This window comes from Taurulus bubalis (assembly GCF_910589615.1).
Source record: "Taurulus bubalis genome assembly, chromosome: 8".
Lineage (NCBI taxonomy): Eukaryota > Metazoa > Chordata > Actinopteri > Perciformes > Cottidae > Taurulus > Taurulus bubalis.
In genome coordinates this window covers 27,368,631-27,389,787 of record NC_136596.1, presented here as the reverse complement: position 1 = coordinate 27,389,787, position 21,157 = coordinate 27,368,631, and the positions used below count along the sequence as shown (strand labels likewise).

The 21,157-nt window shown below is 43.6% G+C and overlaps 2 protein-coding genes across 2 annotated transcripts in view; one reads left to right on the top strand and one right to left on the bottom strand.

Moving 5' to 3' along the window:
• Positions 1-1,153: 1,153 nt before the first annotated feature.
• Positions 1,154-3,656, bottom strand: LOC306740560 (beta-1,3-galactosyltransferase 2-like). The gene is made up of 2 exons (XM_079222751.1): positions 3,072-3,656; positions 1,154-2,927 (listed from the first exon to the last, which is right to left on the bottom strand). Exons 1-2 carry the CDS (start codon positions 3,561-3,563, stop codon positions 2,457-2,459), a joined length of 963 nt encoding a protein of 320 aa, XP_079078877.1. The 5' UTR covers positions 3,564-3,656; the 3' UTR covers positions 1,154-2,456.
• A 1,939-nt stretch (positions 3,657-5,595) lies between these two features.
• abca2 (ATP-binding cassette, sub-family A (ABC1), member 2) overlaps positions 5,596-21,157 on the top strand; it is a gene marked incomplete at its 5' end in the record, with an annotated part of 43,683 nt that continues 28,121 nt past the window's right edge. The window contains 7 exons of the mRNA XM_079222738.1: positions 5,596-5,661; positions 11,464-11,557; positions 13,987-14,098; positions 14,980-15,143; positions 16,376-16,497; positions 19,262-19,360; positions 20,507-20,728. Coding sequence (XP_079078864.1) covers positions 5,596-5,661; positions 11,464-11,557; positions 13,987-14,098; positions 14,980-15,143; positions 16,376-16,497; positions 19,262-19,360; positions 20,507-20,728 — 879 coding nt within the window. The remainder of the gene's footprint in view (positions 5,662-11,463; positions 11,558-13,986; positions 14,099-14,979; positions 15,144-16,375; positions 16,498-19,261; positions 19,361-20,506; positions 20,729-21,157) is intronic.

The following is a 21,157-nucleotide window of genomic DNA, read 5'->3' as shown; positions in this document are numbered from 1 at the left end:
GGCAACACGAGCAAATTACTGCATCACTTCAGCAGAAAGCATGTGTTGGAACACGGAGAGTGTTTGCTATTACGGGCCTCGGATTCGTGACCGTCAACCAGCGCGAGTCAATCAGTGAAGCCAAAGGGTCAGACATCGCTTCAAGAGGCATTTGCTCGAGACAGTGCTTACAAAAAAAAAAGCAAGCGGTGGCAGGAAAGTACAGACGCAATAACAATTCAATACAAATACAAATATGCAATACAAAACTACTAGTAATGTATTTCACAGGCAGACATAAAAGGACAAAAGAAACACACATTTCTACATGAATATATATATTTATAAACACATATGAATAAATCCAAACGTGATCTGTAACCTAGAAGTAGACAAAAGTTCGGAACTAACAGGAAGTAATTTTTTCTGTGACTTCCTGTGTTTACTTTGAAGGCAGCTGAAAACTGTCAGACTTGACCGCAGTTTCTTGTCAGCGCCTCCTGCTGCGGCCGCTGCTCTCTGGACTCCAGAGAGGCGCAGCTCTAAGGAACGAGCTGATGTTTACATAAATACGCGCATGACAGGATGCTGCGTCATTAACGGATAATGCATGTAGTTCACCTCAACAACCAGTCACATTGAGTTATCTAACCGAGGGTTTATCTTGCGCCTATACTTCACTTTATTAATAAAACAACAACACGATGCTGTTTGCACAAGACGGCAACCACTTTTATTCTCGCTCCACGCGTGGCTGCAAGCCTTGAAAACGTTTGGAGAGACCCGAGTGGATTTTCAGATCAACAAGTTCGCAGGGAAACAGCTCCACAATGAAAAAGTTAATAAGAACAGGGAAATACTGATAGAGTGTGTCATCGTTTTGGGTAAACAGGAGCTCTCCTTCAGGGACACGACCAACGTAAAGAGTCACAAAGAAGGGAACTCTGTGGAGCTACTTTCCTTTGTGGACGAGCACGACACAGACTGATGCTGCGTTCACACCAAAAGCGTTGCAGCAACCAGCCACCATGCATGTGTCCCCTTCAAGGGCCCCACGGACAACACGTCTTCATGCAGCTCCCCACACGGCACCAGGACTTCAGCCCGGCCCATCAACACCTCCAGGACTTAGACACACCCGGTTGTTAACACATGATATCAACAAAACAGTGTGTTCAATATTTACCCCAGACTTTTATTTTTCTAGAAGGAACAGCATTTAGTCCAGCATGAAAAACTAAAAGTGACACCAAAAGTAGCAGCAGCAATAATAATAATAACAATAACAATAATAATAACAACACATCATTAGCAGCACGAAGAAAACTCACATACATGAAATAAATATGAATGCTGACAAACAAGAACATATGTTCTCATTAATATGCAGTAAAAAACTAAAGTTGCTTCAGTGATCAAACTGTTGGAACTTAAAAGAGAAAAAATAAACTAAATGCATAATTAAATGTTCTTCTGGGGGATTTTTGTTTTTAAATTCTCATCTTCACAATTGTCCCTGTATAAAGGTCATAGAGTCTATCTGCACCAGGCACTAAATCAAAGTCCATTTCCATCACCTGCTGGCACACACTGCCACCAGCTGGCCGTCACGTGCAACTACATAAATATAGAAGACAGTCAGAAGACAGTAAATAAAGAAGCACAGCAGCAACCTGGGCACTGATAGGCTGCAGGTCGCATTATAAAAGCAACATCCTGTGAAGCTCTCTCTCATACTTCATACATATACATACACACACATATATATGTATAGACACACACACACACACAGTGTTTGAAGGGTCATATGGCTCCATGTCATTTAAGGTTCGGGTAATTACAGCAATATGGACGTTTTTTAAGTCTTTGGTGTAAACTGCAAGCTCTGCACTCTAACAGCTCCTTCATGATCAATTAGAGCTGAACACCTGATCGATTAGTCCAGCGACAGCAGAAGAAAACGACCATCATGATTATATTCATAGACAACAGTATGAACAGTTTAGTTTTAGTCAGCTCATCGTCGCTCTAATTCTAATTTCTGACTTATTCATCTTTTTTTAAATGCTAGAAGTAAATATATTTAAAAAGATGTGAATCAAGTTCTGGTCTGTGGGTCCGCTAACTATTTAAGAGCCACATTCTTTAGCATCTGGGTGAACCTGGACCTGTGGAACCAACAGGAAGTGCATCTGCAGGTCTCCAGCTGCTGCTCTTCTTTGTCTGACGAGCACAAAGGAAACATGTGAGCATTTGAAGAAGTCCAGGATGGCTGAGAACTATCTGATGAACGACCAATGTTTGACTCATTGATTCAGAACATTCTTTTACAGCCCTGTAAATGTGTGTTAACTCCCTGATAACGAACAGTGTGAGTGTCGTATGGCTTCCCGTCCTTTACAGCATTCATATATATATAATATTTGTGTCATAATTGCTTTAATAACTGTGAGGCAGCCAGTGCGTCATGGTCGCCGTCAGCAGCTGCTGTGGCCCTTGGAGAAGTCCTGCCACATGTGCAGCAGCTGGGCGGGCTTGAACCCGTTGGCGAGGGCCAGATGGGCGAAGGTGCACCGGTCGTACTCCAGCCGTCGGACCTGGAACAGGTTCCTGAAGGTCGGCGGGCCGAGGGAGTACACCGGCCGGACGCCCAGCACCCGCAGACACAGCCCCACGTAGACGTCCTCCAGGGGGATCGCCCTCACGAACCGGGACGCCCAGGAGATCCTGGGGGCCAGGTCGGCGGAGAAGACGTACCCGGCCCCGGACACGTACGGCGGGAAGCGGTCCTCCGGGTACAGATCCTCCGACACGCGCCACTTGCTGTGGCTCTCCCTCCTCGGCCGGCCGTCGCTGATCACAGACCCCGTGATGAAGCCTCGCCCGGGGGAGCGGCTCCTGAGTCTTCCCAGGAGGTAGGAGACGTTCACGAAGGAGTCGGCGTCCACCTTCATCACATCACATTTCATTTAGCGGACGCTTTTATCCAAAGAGACTCACTATAAGTGCATTCAACCATGAGGACAAACTCAGAACAACAAGAATCCAGAAAGAACAACTTCTTGAATAAGTGAAACTACAAAGGGCATCACCTTCATGGCGTAGGAGGCGTTGGGGCAGTGGGTCGCCAGCCAGCTCATCATCATCATCATGGTCTTGATCGTCAGGTTCTGGTAACTGTCCTGGAAGCTCACCTGGATGATGTCTGCGTGCGCCCTGCTCTCCTCCTCCAGCGCGGCCTGCGCGCGCGAGCCCCGCCCCCCCTCGGGGAGGCCCACGTAGAACAGGGTGAGGGTGTCCTGACCCGGAGCGCCCCACGTGGTCCGGACGGCCTCCCTCGCCGCGGCCTCCAGAGGGGCCACTGGGACCATGAAGACCAGGAAGGGGGCTCTGGCTCCGCCCCCGCACGCAGCGGGCTGGTTGAGGACGTACTCGTACGTGTCAGGCGCGATGAGGCGGTATTCCTCCGCGGGAATGGGATCCGGCTTTGGCCTCGCTCTGCTCAGGACGAAGTGCGCAGACAGCGCGAGCGCGGCCGTGACGAAGAGTAACGTCACTGACCTCCAGAGACGAGTCTTCCTCATCGCCCCGACGGCTCGCGCTCACTCTGGGGTCGGGCCGCACCGACACGAGCCCAAAGAAACCGGGAAGTCACGCCGCGTGTGTGTGGGTGCAGGGCGGCAGGACCAGGAAAAGGAGATCCGGCCCAACCTCACTGGCGGGGGGAGGGGCGTGTCGGAACCCAGCAATGTGATTGGTCCACACGGTGTGCTGCTCACCTGTTCGGAGGATTTCATAAATATTTTTGTCCGACGCCGGAATATTACTTATCTATGGGAAATATTCCAGGAAAAGTACATTAAATTAAAACAACAATAATAATATGATAACAATAAGTCTAATAATAATACTCCTGAAAATAATAATTGATGATGATGAATAATAAGAAGAGAGCAATATACAAAATATATAAAGCCTTCAAATAAGAATATATTCACACACATATATATAAATATATGTTCATATTAAATAATACTTTTGGTTTCTGATTTACTGAAGTTGACTGCAACATTTGTGCAGATATTTCTTTTATATCTTTTTCTGCCATTCCATTCCCTTTGACAGCAACATGTGCTGGTACCTATAGCAACACTTCAGACCCATCATTTTAGTTCTGTATGATGTTTGTTGTATTTACATAAGGATGTCTGGTGGCTGTTCTGTAAGCAGGCTAATGATGAACTGGAGTCTGAACCAATGATTCCCTCATTGCTCTTGTCTCCTCTATCCACTGTAGTGCTAACATGATTCCAGCATTGTAAACTAATCTTCCCTCCATGATCATTTTATTTTTATATTCAATTCTGGAACAATAAATGCTACTCCTATGAAACACGCTTTGTTTGTCTTCTTCTTCCTGTCGTCCTTCTCCTCTTCTTCTCTGGTTTATTGCCCGTTGGCAAACCAGCTGAGGAACCCGTCCCGCTAGCTACTGGCCTTGAGTGTGAAGCAGTCGGCTGAGCACAATTGTATTTGTTTGAGAAAGTTGTATAACACTTAAAAGTTCCTCACAGTAACTTTCAGTCCCAATATTCTTGCTAGGATTTGTGCATATTGTCTTTAATTATGGTTTTGACCTCTGCTTTAGTTAATGGTACCTGTGTGTCAATTCATTGTCATTTTAATGATTGTTTTTCACCAACATGTCTGTCTCTTCATTTCTTTCCACACCTATATGAGCAGAAGCCCAAAGGAAAACACAGACAATCCCCTATAACGCAGTCTGAGTAGCATATGGAAAATGTTCCAGTCTTAATTATTGATAGTGCGGCTAAGGTATCAGAAGTGATTACCACACTGATTATGTTCTTCCACATGTATTTGGCGTGAACAAGACTCCATTCCAACAAAGAGGGGCTCTTCTGTATCGCATGGATTGATCCCCCACAGTCATTCCAAGGGCACAAAATACAACAAAGTGATTCCACAATGTACAAAAGTATAGTCACTATACGTTTACGGTTGATGGGTTAGCTCCAGAGACAGAAGTGCAACAGTCATCGACCGTCTGTCCTCATTGGGTTTGACAGTTATAGTTTGTTCTACACTCTTCAGGCTATGAATGATGTCAGACATTATCCTGTTTTACAACCATGTGATTAAACACGAGCCATTTATTTTGCATCTTATGGATACAATAAACAAAATGTTTTACTTTGCTGAGATCTCTGACACAACAGCTTCCTGGACATTAGGATGGGCTTTTGTTTTGAAAGGCCAGGCCGGAAGTGCACGTCCCCGTTCCTCCGGGCAGCTTCCCAGCAGTCTGGCCGTCTCCTCCGGCTTCCTGATCCACTGCACAACTCACGTGAACGGATGCGCAGGACTCGCTGCTCCGCTGACACGCAGAGGATGCCAGGCGGGACACAAGCTGCCCGTCACGGCCACCGGCTGACCGCGAGACACACCAGCTTAACATAAATATCATATCATATAATAGTCCTCATTAGACAAGCGCAGCATTTCAGCAGCGGGACAGCAGCGCGCACGGGATGCGCGGGGCCGGTATTCACCTCCAGTACCGTCCTGCTGATCTGGGGAACTGAGGGAGGCAACATGGGGTTCCTGCACCAGCTGCACCTCCTGCTGTGGAAGAACATCTCCCTGAAGAGGAGGGGGCCGGTAAGACACGCAGCTCACCCGCCGGGACCGGAGGGCCGAGGCGCGTCGGTCCAGCGGCACCGCGCACCGGGGCCTCCATCCGGGCTCCAGCACCGACCGTCTCTATTAATAACCTGCACGTGGAGCAGGATGCTGATGATGCTGATGATGATGATGATGATGAAGCTGATGAAGCTGAAGCTGATGCTGAAGCTGATGAAGTTGATGCTGAAGCTGATGCTGATGAAGCTGATGCTGATGAAGCTGATGCTGATGATGATGAAGCTGATGATGCTGAAGCTGATGCTGAAGCTGAAGCTGATGAAGTTGATGCTGAAGCTGATGCTGATGAAGCTGATGCTGATGAAGCTGATGCTGATGATGATGAAGCTGATGATGCTGAAGCTGATGCTGAAGCTGATGAAGTTGATGCTGAAGCTGATGATGATGAAGCTGATGCTGATGATGATGAAGCTGATGATGCTGAAGCTGAAGCTGATGAAGTTGATGCTGAAGCTGATGATGATGAAGCTGATGCTGGTGTTGTTGAAGCTGGAGTCTCTCCAGCACCCATGTTGTCTAACAGGTTGTTGTTTGTGGATGAAGTATTGTGTGATCTCAGACAAGATCAGGGTGTGTTGTCATGAGGTAATCACATCTTCTTTGGGCTGATGAATGTAATCACATGATTCCAAATAGGATCACATATGAACTTATATAACCTGTTGACTGTCAAACTCCACGGTAAGCATCACCTGATGAACAATATTCTGGAGACTGCATTGACATTTTGTAGCCTAATATTTCCGGGGATAGGAAGATATAGAACTGATGTATTTAAGTTATTGTCGGTAACCACAACAATGTGCTGGTGTTAGAATGAATGAGTGCATCCTAAATGCTCTGCTGCTCCTTCACTGATTCACTTCCATAAAGGTGGAGTCTCGTGAGATGCAGTTCAGTATGAAGACGGTCATCATTGAAGCAGCGAGGCAATAACCTTTGAACTCCACACATTAAGCTTGAGGAAAACATCTTGACTCAAGGTCCACTTACTTAACGTCCGGACCTTTCAGATGTGGAAGTTTTGACCTCAATACAGCAGGAGGTTAGTGGGGTAAGGACGGCAAGAACTTGAAAGCTCGTAAAAACTAGTTGTGAAGCCTGAGTGAAGATTTAAAAGAACTACTTTTTTCAAAGGTCAAGAATTAACATTCAAGATCATGAGTGCAGGGTTGAGAACATTGTGGCCTTGTCTTGGTCGTTATAGGTTCCCTCATAGGAGATCAGGCAACAACATCCCTTTTGAATTGAATTTTGTTATTGTTATAACAGGCGAGGGCCGTTCTCCAGATGTTTGGTAGTCCCATGATGACCCTCACATGCTATCTGGTGACGCCTTCATCCTTACACTCTATTAGCAATCAGAAGTTCTAATGCTGACAGCTGCTTTATTTGAGTGATGCTGGTGCTGTTTTCCAAGCGGAAGCTGTCCTCAGGCAGCCTGCTCTCCATCACCGCGGATGCCTTTGCTGGTGTCCTGAGAGAGGGGGTGGGGTGCAGCTATTTTTAGCTCATCTACCTTCAGACATCACACTGAGGAGGCAAAAGAGATGCAGCGGGGAGCCTCTGTCATAATAATAGTAACAGCTGCGTCATTTCTGTCTCCTGATTTAAAGTCCTGCTGCCCTGGTTATGCCTCTAAAACTGTCCATGTATTGATGAAGAGAGCACACCAGTCAGCACTTAGCTGAGATAGCATCAATCTCACATGTTGGTCTCTGCTGAAATATGAAATGCATGCATAAGAGGCGCATACAAATGTCATATAATTTCTTTGAATTGAAGGTTTACATGTACTGTACATAAGGGCATATTTTGGACTAGCAACTGGGACAAATTGTTAGCTGTATAAAACTTACACAACAACAGCATGTTGGGCTGCTCACTGGTCAGAAAGCTGTCCCGTTCTGATTGGTTGGTGCATCTCTAACCTAAATATCTGCCTTCTGCTCTGCTCTGTAAAATACATTTTTCAGCAGTTTTTTAAATTGTATTTTTAGTCCGCTTCATCTCTAAAATATAGACTGGGCCTATTTTTTTCTCTCTCAACAGTTTCACCTGAAAACGATGTTCATTTTGCACTGAAGTTCTTAACAAAATGAGAAAATACTCAGTTCTTTGAATTTGTCACATATTTAATTCTCACAGGAGGACACAACATATGTATAAATGCTAAATAGACTGTACTTGTACAGCATCTTTCTAGTTTTCAGACCATTCAAAGCTTTTTAACCCCAAATTGCTCCTGTGGCTGTGCCTATGAATGTTAGTTAGTCCTGATGGGCAGGTGGCACCTTCGCCCCTCCCATCAGTGTGTGAATGAGTGAATGATGTGTGGAAGAGCTTTGAGTGGTCAGAAGACTAAAAAAGCACTGTACAAGTACAGGTTCATAACTAGTAAATAACATTTGTGACCTAAAAGCGGCTCACTGAACTAGTTCCTCTACATGCTGGACAGACGGGAGGTTTTTACATAATTAAGCCTCACACAGCCTTTATTTGGGTAATCAGCTCATTCGGCGTGACAGGTATCTGCCATCGTCTTTCCTGGTACTGTAGTCCTCATACTAAGACTTCCTGGTACATAGATAGGTACATATCATAAAACATAATAAAGCACACTCAATTTCCACTGTGTCTTTTACAACTTTGAGTATTTCTTGTTCATGTTTGAATATCACAACAATAAAAACCTTTATCAGGGATGCAGTGCCGCTGTTGGATGTGGCCAATGTGGACTCTTGGCACTAGAAAACCTGCAACAAACAAAGAGACATGTGTGGGAAAGCACAAGCTGGTGGGGAGCAAATATAATCACAAGATAAGGAAGGGCAAGGGATGTATTTAGAACATGAACATTCATTTGGAGTTCTGTTTGTGTCCACTTAATAAATGTAAGGCCAACATTGACTCTTTCACCTCTTTAGCTGCTAAAAGCTCCACTACGTTTACTGGCTAAGCTCTAACTGTCTATCCATCTGCTAATTGTGGTAATTGTGAAGAGCATTGGCCGTCTCACAGACTCTATGCATTGCGCGGTACATGTCTGGACAGTGTCGGCGATGTGGAGAACATCGGGAAAGCCGCTGCATGCCGTGCTGTCCGTAATATTTATTTAGCGCTTAACTTATGGATGTGTTAAAAGCACTCATAATTATATGACAGTGTTATTAGTACACCATACATATCATTATTGTAGAAAATGATCACGGTGGACTCATGATAAGAATACTTATCACTGCTTCAATTGATTGAATTTCTGATTATGAATAATACACATACTGATCTGCCCATACACATATTAAAACTCATAGTTATATGGTAATCTAAACATACATGTATATACACATATATAGTACATGATACATACGCGCATACAGTACACATATCCTCATAAGTATATATTACTTCGTATACTACTGCCAGCATGCACATTTATATACATGTAATCTGATTGATCTGGGTGATGAAGCACTTACAATTAGCCGATATGTTTCCCAACACTGACGCATTGAACTTTTTTGCGACACTAGTGTCTCGCAGCGGGGTCGGTGTTAAGCTGCGTTCACAGCAACAACGTTGTAAAATCGTTTGCTGTGAATGCAGCATTAGACTTTGCCATGATTACGGTAATGAATTCCTTATATGCCATCATGATCATCTCCTGCTCCTCAGCGGAGAGAATAAAAAGAGGTTCCTCTGAGTTTGTTTGCCATTGTACTGTTAGAACATCGTGGTGTCAGTGCTCCATTATTATCCTTCTGAAGAGGAGCGGCGCATTTATCCAGATGACTGACGTCTGGCTAGAATTAACGAGACGTTTCAGCGCGGATCAGCCGTGAAGAAACCCAGATAGCCTGATGTCAATCATCTCGCTAATTTAAGCTGGATAATAGGACATGTGATCGACTTTGTTGAGCCAGGTACGAAGAATAGGGCCCAGGGTCTCACATGCCTGGTCAGGTCAACAACCTGAGGATCCACGTTGCATTAAAGCTGAAAGCCTCCCCTGCTCCCCCTGGTGGGAGGAATGCTCCCTTCCTTCTAAATGGAAGCGTCATCTCCATTCTGGCTTCCACTCCCTGCAGCCTCCCCTCTGATCCCACTTCAGTCTTTCAAAGGGGCAATTTGCCCAAAACAACATCCCTAAATTATAACCACCACCGCACAATTTCATTTGGCTTAAGGGTTTAGGGCGGATGATATGAATTTGTCCTCCAGAAATGGAACTGAAGGACATCAGTCTGTGGGATGGATTAACAGGAGAGAAAAAAACTATGAAGAAAGAGCAGTGGGGAAGTTATGTTATGTGTTTAAGTATTCAAGTATACAGGATCATTTATTGTCATTATGCAGCACAGGGATGCACTACGGAGTTCTTGTTTGTTTGAGTTGTTGTTTCTTCGCTTCATAAGAAAAATATGACAAACTAAAACAGAGGTGCATTCCTGAAGTGTTTTTCTTTATTTGCTTTACAAGGAATGAAAACACCAGCCATAAAAACAAGCTTCCTTATCCGACGTTGATGACTGTGTTGTATGCCATAAGTGTTCCAGATATAAATATTAAAAGATAATACACTAAGATAAACATGTGATGGAATAAACGAGGATGATCTGATTGAAGTCATAACGAGCTAGACAAACTGGTGCAGCTGTTGTTGTTGTTCTCTCCCATTTAAATCACGCGATATGACATGTTTACAAGGCTGGAAGTTATAATATTCCATTGTGATTGGGGGTCTCTGTGGGTTCATCACTACGACCTGTTTCACATCACACATAGTCACAGGATTCATATTGATATAAGAATATTAATAAGGGCAGCATCTACAAAAGACAACAACAAAGCTGAGGCGGCAGAGTGATGGTGATGTCTTTTGACCTGCAGAACTGCAGCATCAGACACATTCACACAGCACTCTGCTGTTTTATTATGCAGATCCATTTGCTTTTGGTCTTCTAACACATGCAAATCAATAAACTTTAACAAGAGAAGGTCTGATAGCTCTTTTATAGCAAGTGTGTGTTCAGCTGTATGAAGCTGGAGTCTGCGACGTTGATGTGTGTTCCTCTCATCTGAAGGTACCTCTGTTTAGTGTCAAAGAACAATTTAGTCCACTTTGGTTTGTTTTTTCATTTATCCAATGTTCCCAATAAAGATATTTTGACTGATAATTTAGACTTTTCACCCATAATGACTTTGATTGTGTAGTTTCGAAGCGATGCTGCTGACGGGATGCTTCTATACAAAGAGAGAGATCTCTGCCCGGTAGATGAAGTGGTGATCTAATGCTAAATAATGCATGTGCAAGCAGACTCGTCACTCTGTTGGTGTATTTCAACTGACTTTTAACTTTAACATCATAATAATAATACCTCCTCTCCAGCCTAAATGTAATTCATGAACTGCCAGTTTGGGCAGGCTGCTGTGTGGCTAATTGATTTCTTAGCTACTGACAGTATTTGTCCTCCAGCAGGAATAACAAAAGGGACTACAGGCTTGAATTCACTTGGTATCTGTGGAATTGATCAGATATGAATGGCAAGGATCAAGCCCAGTGAAGAAGTGGTGTAGGAGAAATCAATAAACAAGCTCAAGCCTGAGTGTCTTTATCACACACATTGTAAACCGTGCAGAATGTGAACTCCACTGTGGAAAGGACGGATGAGGAGATGGGGACTGATGAGGAGTTTCAAGAGGAAGAGCTCTGGACAGGTTTCATTGGAAATAATCTATTTTGTCCTTTTCCCCTTTCAGTGGGTGCTGGCTTTTGAGATCTTCATCCCGCTGGTCCTCTTCTTCATCCTCCTGGGTCTGAGGCAGAAGAAGCCAGCGATTCCTGTCAAGGAAGGTAGGCAGAGGAAGCCGAGCGCAGACGGAGACATTCGTTCATCCACTGTACTCAGAATACTGACTGAGGGATGGTTAAAAGAGACATTTACTCTGCAGCCCTCTTTGGTTTCTATACAGCCAAATTGTGCCTATACAGCAACTTCTATACAGCCAAACTGTCTATACAGCCAAATTGTTTCTATACAGCAACTTCTATACAGCCACATTGTTTCTATACAGCAACTTCTATACAGCCACATTGTGTCTATACAGCCACATTGTTTCTATACAGCAACTTCTATACAGCCACGTTTTTTTATACAACCACTTCTATACAGCCACATTGTTTCTATACAGCCACGTATATGCAGCCACACTGTTTCTATCCAGCCACATTGTTTCTATACAGCCAAGCCACATTGTTTCTATACAGCCACATTGTTTCTATATAGCCACATTGTTTCATAGTTTCTATACAGCCACACTGTTTCTATACAGCCACCTTGTGCTTGTCCTCATTATGAAAGGACCAAAGGACCAAACAGATTCTGCTCCAGTAAAATGGAAGAAATGTTTTGGTCCCATCTGTGATATATTCTTTTTATTGAAATAAATCTCCAACGGATTTTTCTGAATTTATTCAATAAAAACAAAGTTGTGTCTTCATGATGGTAATTAACAGGCTAAATACAAGAGATGCGTTTTAAAGGTATCAATGGAGGGGTAAGATATCATTCTTAGTGGCAAACTATTAAGGACCAAGGGGTCAGGAGGTCAAATAGAGGATGAAAGCCGTTTTAATCTGGCTTTTAAGGAACATTTCACGAGGTAGATTGATACCAATATCCTCTCAATGTCAACAGTGATGAAGAAAGTGGAAGAAATGAGTAAATCCATGTTGAATATGTGCAGCTCGAAGCTTCTGAGGAAGCGAGGGATGAGGAGATGGATGGCGGAGGACTGCACAGGTATTCTGCTGTTAGAAGGATGTATTCTGTCCCTCCACCTTAACTTGCATTGTTTTGTTGTTTTAAATATAGAAAGTGAATGTTGAAAATTGCTGAGTCATCTGACATGTCATAAAGACATGAGATGTTCTCTGCATGTTAAACAGGCAAACACTGTGAGAATCATGTGAAGCGTCGCCTGTGAGTGAGTGAGAAGAAATATCGATCCATAAATACTTCTTATACTACGTATACAAATTAATTTTCATTTTCTGTATTGAAATTGACATAAAGACATAATCATCTTATATAATCATGTTTAGTCATTAATAATTCGCTCTTCATACAGCTGCTACTGATGCAGATGTATTTATGCACCAGACAGGATTCCATTCCTCAGAAAGGCATGAGTGAATAATATCGATGATATGGATAATATGGATGATATGGATGATATAGATGATATGGATTATATGGATGATATGGATGATATGGATAATATGGATTGTATGGTTAATAATATGAATAATATGGATGATATGGATGATATGGATAATATGGATTATATGGATAATATGGATAGTATGGATGATATGGATTATATGGAAAATATGGATAATATGGATGATATGGTTAATATGGATGATATGGTTAATATGGATGATATGGATGATATGGATTATATGGTTAATAATATGAATAATATGGATGATATGGTTAATAATATGGATGATGTGGTTAATAATATGGATGATATGGTTAATAATATGGATGATGTGGTTAATAATATGGATGATATGGATGGATGACGGAAGGAGCTGGAGGACAATAGGAAGTGTTTTTGTGATGTAACACACAGACAAGCTTCAGCAGCACAGTAACCATGGAAACATCGGGCTATTAGCGAGAGCTGGTCGAGAGCTTGTCCAGCCAGCTCATATATATATATATATATATATTTTTATATATATATATATATATATATATATATATATATATATATATATATATATATATATATATATATATATATATGTGTGTGTATATAAGGTAATGTGGACCCAGCCACAGTGACAGGGACTAACTAACTAACAACTAGCGTTAACAACGGTGGACAAATCACTCCGCTTCCTCCATTGAGGAAAAGCAACAAGACTAAAATGCTCCACCACTCAAACATGCATTCACACTGCTACACAACGAGCATGAGTAAAGGTCCACTATAGTATATATGTATATATATATATATATATATATATATATATATATATATACAGCATGATGTTCAGCACTGACATGTCTCTCTGGCCATCAGCTGTGGCTCATCTGACATCTCTTCTCTTCTTTCCAAGTCTAACTCAGCATCTCTCCCTCTGCTTTCTCCTCCTCCTCCTCCTCCTCCTCCTCCTCCTCCTCCTCCTCCTCCTCCTCCTCCTCTTCCTCCTCCTTCCCTTTCTCTCCATCTGTTTCCTCTGTCTTGGCCTCCTTCCCTCGTGTCTAGCCTTCTACAGCGCGGCCCCGCTCACCTCGGCTGGCATCATTCCCATCATGCAGTCGCTGTGCCCCGATGGACAGAGGGATGAATTTGGTTTCCTGCAGTACAAGAACTCCACGTGAGTAGATCACTTATCATAACTCGTCTTTTTAGAGCACTTGTTGGTCTTGATTTCTTTGTTTGTTTATTTGTTTGTTCCATTTTTTCTGTGCAAACACTGAGATCAGACGAAGGCCATGTTCTCTAAGACCCATATGTAGCCCTCTCATTCATTTGAATGGAGCCAGTGGGGGCCGACACCAGGAGGGTCTTCATCAAAAAGGTTGAACAGGTTCTTTTGCTGCAGCAAAGCACGAACACGACCAATCAAACATACAAGTGCACATTCCTGCAGAAGAGGGCACGATGAGAAGAAGAGGGAAGTCACACCTTTCATTCATTTTCATTCAGTTGATTACAAATGTTACGATCTTCTCATTGCGCAACATGGATCTGATGGTTCTTTCGGCTGTGATTGAGTGGACCATAGAGTCACATGCTTGTTGGAGGTATTGGCTGAGTCTGTTCAGTGCTCTCTGTAGTCCCTGATCATACGAACATGGAACCGTTTCCTAACACAGGAGCTGATCGACCTTCCATGTGCCGCTCATGGGACTCAGATCTAAAACTCAGAGTTGTCTTATGGGAGTGAGAACATGGTGAAAGTGCTGCTTCTCCAGCTTCTACTGATTTAAATGTGTCTCCTGATATGTCCATTGGACCAAAACTCATGTGTAAAATTTGTCAGGTCACATGTTGTTCAGCAGCAGCACAGACCTGTGATGGATGAAGGCGGACCACCACCTGCCGAGATGGAAAGACGTGAAACTAATTCTGCAGTCGTTGTTTGCTAATGCCAATTATTTGTAAATGTACCGTCGCTTGAAAAAAAAGGACTAACAATGTTTTTCTTCAGTGCTGTTTTACAACTGATTACATGTCTACATCTCTCTCTGTTAGTGTGACCCAGCTGCTGGAGCGGCTCAGTGAGGTGGTGGAACAGAACCGCCTCTTCTCGTCTGAGCGGCCTGGCATGGGTCAAGAGCTCGAGACCCTGCAGCAGCACCTGGAGAGTCTCAGTTCCACCCGCTTACCTCCAGACGACAACTTCAACACCAGTCAAGGTCTGACATATGGCCGGGCTTTAACTAGTACCACCAGTATGTGGACCGACTAACATTCACACACTGATGGGAGGAGCTACCATGAAGGTACCACCTGTCCATCAGGACCGACTAACATTCACACACTGATGGGAGGAGCTACCATGAAGGTACCACCTGTCCATCAGGACTAACTAACATTCACACACTGATGGGAGGAGCTACCACGAAGGTACCACCTGTCCATCAGGACTAACTAACATTCACACACTGATGGGAGGAGCTACCATGAAGGTACCACCTGTCCATCAGGACTAACTAACATTCACACACTGATGGGAGGAGCTACCACGAAGGTACCACCTGTCCATCAGGACTAACTAACATTCACACACTGATGGGAGGAGCTACCACGAAGGTACCACCTGTCCATCAGGACTAACTAACATTCACACTGATGGAGGAGCTACCATGAAGGTACCACCTGTCCATCAGGACTAACTAACATTCACACACACATTAAGACACGTAAGGGAGCAATTTGTGTCTTCAAAAGTGTCTTCCCAAAATATTGGTTGTTGTTATTGTTCTTCTTCTGCATACTGGCCATGCAGGCGACTGAGTAGTAGTAGTATTTAACTACTGCTCTTACCATTTTAAATTGCAGTATTTTAACTTCAGGTGTGGTGGCTCAGGGACTACTGAGACCTACTTATGTACTGCATACACGTTTGTGTATATGTATACACATATGTATATGTGTGTATATAGTGTTATTAATGTTTCACCTTGATCCCAGAGAGACGCTCTGCCTTGCCTTGTATGGCATCCTCCTAAAGTGACTCTGTAAGAGACTTTAGAAACTGTGAACCTATGCTTTTATGTTATGTTCTACTATTCCTGTATCATAGCAAACATTGCCAGAAATAAGACAGTGACCATAAGGCTTGATGTATCAAAGATGATTACCAAGAGTCTAACTCAAAATGAGCCTTTATAGTATTTGATATGCAGTCAGAAATACGACTCCAGAAAGAATCTTAGAACAAAGTAGTTTCCTCCCAATAGTCGGCCTGCTACTTAATCATTGCATTGCATTCCTCAGGGTCACTTGTGTGTGTGCTGTGCATAGGAGGATATGTTGATGTATCGTTGTATGTGGAAGCTGATGAAATACCTTATTTTCAATAAAGTATGCACTTCCTAAAAGAAAGCTGAAGTTGAAAGGATCTGGTGTGTCTGTTTGGATGCAGGCTTCACGCTGGCCAGTGTGTTGAAGAACCAGTCGGTGTTCCAGCAGTTCCTGGTCCAGAACCTTTCCCTGTCCAACTCCACAAGCAGCCTGCTGCTCAACACTCCAGTCAGCCTCAGAGAGGTGAGTCACTGTTATGTGCACACACACACACACACCCACACACACACACACACACACACACACACACGCACACACACACACGCACACACACACACACATACACACACACACACACACACACATATAGGTGTTCTTCCATTGCCAGGCTTATAAAGACAAGAACACTGAATCCACTTGAGTCCAACCAAAGAGTTTATTGTAACCGCCGGGAGGAGAACACAAAGTCACATACAACCTCGCACACAGTTCACTGTTACAGGTTCTGGTGAAACTCTCCTTCCATCCATCCATCATCATCTTGTTTACAGGTCTAGATATACTATATATGCTATATTCCCATTATGCATACATCAGATATGTAGGTCATAACTGCAAGGGGCGCCTTGGATAACAGATTCCATTCGGGCATCTCTGCACGTGAAGGTAGAAGGACTTTGCTATAAGAACCTCAGAAATACCAAGATGCTCGATAGTATACATTAGTCATGTGTGTACAAACACACAGGATACTATCTCTTTTTTTTGTAATGTCTGTTATATAAAACCCATGTTAACTGACAACAGACCAGCTCTACTTTGTCCTCTTCTTCTTATGTTTGAACTCGCTGTGGTTCTCAAATGTTGAAACCACGAACATGACGTGTTCGTCTGATTTAGCCGATGGCAGTTTCAGTCTTTGAGCTGAAAGCCGGACAGAAAAGTTCTCTTGAACTCTCCCGTAAACACATCTTTTTGCCGGTTTAGACATGTGTTGTTATGAAATCAACAGACTTACACAATTGGACCGGTGCGCTTCCAGGGAACCGGTCTCAGTGTGAGTGTGGGGTCTGTGTTGGTGTGCTTTTCAGCACATATTTCATCTAATCAAGATTCAAGATATTTGTATTGTCATATGCACAGAAAACAGAGTTACTCTGTATAATGAATAGCTTGTTTTTCTGGGTCTCCCTAACATACAGAATTAAAATAAGGCACAAAAATACGATAGCAGTAATGCACAATCAGTGTATAAAGTGCATAGCAGTATGGTCGTGACATGAAGTCACAGCAGCAGCAGTTCACAGCTCAGAAGAGTCTGTGCTGGGGGTGTGTTCTGTCCCTGATGGTGTGGTGTGTTCTGTCCCTGATGATTTGGTGTGTTCTGTCCCTGATGATGTGGTGTGTTCTGTCCCTGATGATGTATTGTGTTCTGTCCCAGATTATTTGGTGTGTTCTGTCCCTGCTGATATGGTGTGTTCTGTCCCTGATAAAGTGGGGTGTTCTGTCCCTGATGGTGTGGTGTGTTGTGTCCCTGATGGTGTGGTGTGTTGTGTCCCTGATGATATGGTGTGTTCTGTCCCTGATGATGTGGTGTGTTCTGTCCTTGATAATGTGGTGTGTTCTGTCCCTGATGGTGTGGTGTGTTGTGTCCCTGATGGTGTGGTGTGTTCTGTCCCTGATGATGTGGTGTGTTCTGTCCTTGATAATGTGGTGTGTTCTGTCCCTGATGATGTGGTGTGCTCTGTCCCTGATGATGTGGTGTGTTCTGTCCTTGATAATGTGGTGTGTTCTGTCCCTGATGATGTGGTGTGCTCTGTCCTTGATAATGTGGTGTGTTCTGTCCCTGATGATGTGGTGTGCTCTGTCCCTGATGATGTGGTGTGTTCTGTCCCTGATGATGTGGTGTGCTCTGTCCCTGATGATGTGGTGTGTTCTGTCCCTGATGATGTGGTGTGCTCTGTCCCTGATGATGTGGTGTGCTTTGTCCCTGGTGGTATGGTGTGTTCTGTCCCTGATGATGTGTGCTGCTCTCCTGGTTACTCTGGTGGAGTAAATGTCTTAAAGAGAGGGGAAGGCTGCTCCTGAGATGAACTGTGCAGTTTTTATCACACGCTGGAGTGCCTTCCTGTCCTGCAGTGCAGCTTCCATACCACACTGTGATGGAGCTGTAAGGACGCTCTCGACCGTACATCTGTAGCAGTTGCTGAGAATCTTGGGTGGCATGCCAAATTTCCTCAGCCTTGTTAAGAAATACAGTCACTGCTGGGCTTTTTTAATCTTCTGCAGTGTGTTATGAGACCATGTGAGGTCCTCGCTGATGTGCGTTCCGAGGAATTTAAAGGTTTTCACCCTTTCCACCTGTGTCCCACTTATGCAAAGTTGTGCTTGCTGCACCCTCTTCCTCCTTGGGTCGATAATCATCTCCTTGGTCTTGTCTGCGTTCAAGGAGAGGTTATTATCCTGACACCAGGCCACAAGTTCCTCCACCTCTCTTCTGTACGCCGTCTCAGCCCCACCAGTGATAATTCCAACGACCGTCGTATCATCCGCAAACTTGATGATGCTGGTGTTTTCCTGGGAGCCCACACAGTCGTATGTGAAGAGGGTGTACAGCAGGGGACTCGGTACACAGCCCTGGGGGTCCCTGTGCTCACAGTTCTGATTGGGGTCTGCCTGAGAGAAAGTTCAGCACCCAGTTACAGAGATTGCATGCTGAGGTGAAGTCTATGAAGAGCAGTCTTGCATAGGTGTCCTTACCCTCTAAGTGTGTGAGGGGTGTACACAACATATATGTATTGATGTTTTGTTTTTTTCCCTTTCACTCTACATTCTGACATGTCATCACACAAAAAGTACAGTTTTATTTTGATGTTAATGCCAGAGAGGAAGACTCAAGACGAATGAGTAATTCTTAGCAACATCTGCCATCAACTAGCATTCTGGCTAGCCTTCTTCTTGTTATACGCATGCCCATATCGCGCGTGTGTGTGTGTGTGTCCTGTAGGTGTACAGTCTTATCTTTGGTGGAGGAGGAGCCCAAAGTTGGATCCAGAGGGCAAAAGACACCAGACAAAAACCAGGAGACAAAGTTGGTCACCTGGAGGTAAGTTAATGAACGTAGACTCACACTTCTATCGACACGTGACACACAATGCCACGTGTCAGAAGAACAGGCTACAGCTCATGTTTGTGGTGACGACTATTAGCTTAACGGCAGGTAGTTGCACCACAAATCGTTCATTTCAGTACACAGGATAATAACATGCTGGGCTGGTAGAAGACTCAGTATGGTGAGCTCATCTCAGTGCTGACATGCCACACAGTTTAGCCCACATTCTGGTAAAGCTAACAGACAATGCTAGCGCTAACTAGCTAGTTTGGTTAGCAAGGGGAATATCCTAAATTTGGCTTGCAGAAATCAGGCTTAAAACAAAAATAAATAAATGAACAACCGGATTCTTTCTTTTAGTACAAGCCAACCAGTGTTGAATAACTCGTGGTAGCAACTCTGTGCTAGTGAAGCAACCTGTCAATCACCTTGTAGCCCCGCCTTAAAGCATCCCCTGCTTTATGGTCTATTTGACCTAATGGAACATAATTTACTAAATGAACATCATGCTGTATTGAAGAAGACTTGAAACTAGAGATTGATACATAAACTCATTAGAAAATGGTAACTAGAGTATACATTCAAGTGACAAATAGGGTCATGTTGACACCTATTGCCAACTGTTAGAAATATGCAGGCTTAAAGAACTTCAGCATTGACTTGACTTTCAGAGCCAGAGGCCCCTTGGTTCAAACTGTTTTGTTGTTATGTAATAAACACGATGAGGTCAACACAGTCAGATACACAGGTGCAGTCATATAACATGGGGATTCAGACAACATTGAAATATTAAGACATCATAATGATTGTGATGAATCATCTGTTTACTGAACAAAAATCTATTTTTTTCCAGTATATTTAACTAATTTCTGTCATTGAGTCAAAGGATGAGTCAACTTGTTTTATGTGTGAACGTCACTTTACTAACTGTAAACAGTTGTATAATGTCTTCTGCGATGAAACATTGAGTGTGTGTGTGTGTTAATATACTGAAAGAAAAGAACTAATCTGAAGTCTGAGCTCTAATTACTGAATGTGTTTACCATTTGATGTTATCATACAAAAATATTAAGCAGGCATTGGAGTGACGGGACCTTCAGATGCTGACATCATGAATGGATCTGGTTCTGTCCTCCACAGGCGTTCCTTCTGACTGGAGCCATGCTGGAGATGCTCACCTGTGGGGAGGGCAGTGCCACTGAGCTCAGTCAGATCCTGCTGGTGCCGGAGGAGCAGCGGCCATCGCTGGAGGCCTATCGCAGTGCAGTGTGCGGCGGAGGGAAAGGTCAAAGGTCAGAGCGCTTCAGACTGATGAGCCTCGAGTTGAGACAGCAGGTCAACACACAGATGGTCAGTGAGAAGGTACGGCAGAAGCATTTACGACAGAAAAATGATTGTTATTCAAGAAAATAATGAGACAGTAGTTGTTCTGTCGCCTCATGACTCGTCCCCCAATGTTGAAGGAGAGAGCTACTAGAGCGCTTAGACCAGTGACTTTCAACCACTGTGCCGTGAGAGATCGTCAGGTGTGCCGTGGGAAAATGTCAAATTTCACTTAATCGGTCCCAAAAAATATTATGTAGTTGCTGCAAATCATTTTCTAAAAAAAATTAAATCCCCAAAGTTTAGTTAAAGTCATGTAAATGTATTATATTCATGTGTTCATGACGTTCATTTACGCTGAGTTTGAAATAATGAATATGCTTTAAAAAGAAAGACTCAAAATATAAGCAGGCATACATACAGGCATCTATATAAATGTTTATTCTTTTAATCAAACTATTGTCTCAT

Bases quoted from the DNA above. Each gene is read 5' to 3' on its own strand.
- LOC306740560 (XM_079222751.1), bottom strand. From the start codon at position 3,563: ATGAGGAAGACTCGTCTCTGGAGGTCAGTGACGTTACTCTTCGTCACG. The intron at 2,928-3,071 runs GTGATGCCCTTT...GATGTGATGAAG, and splicing joins ACGCCTCCTACGCCATGAAG to GTGGACGCCGACTCCTTCGT.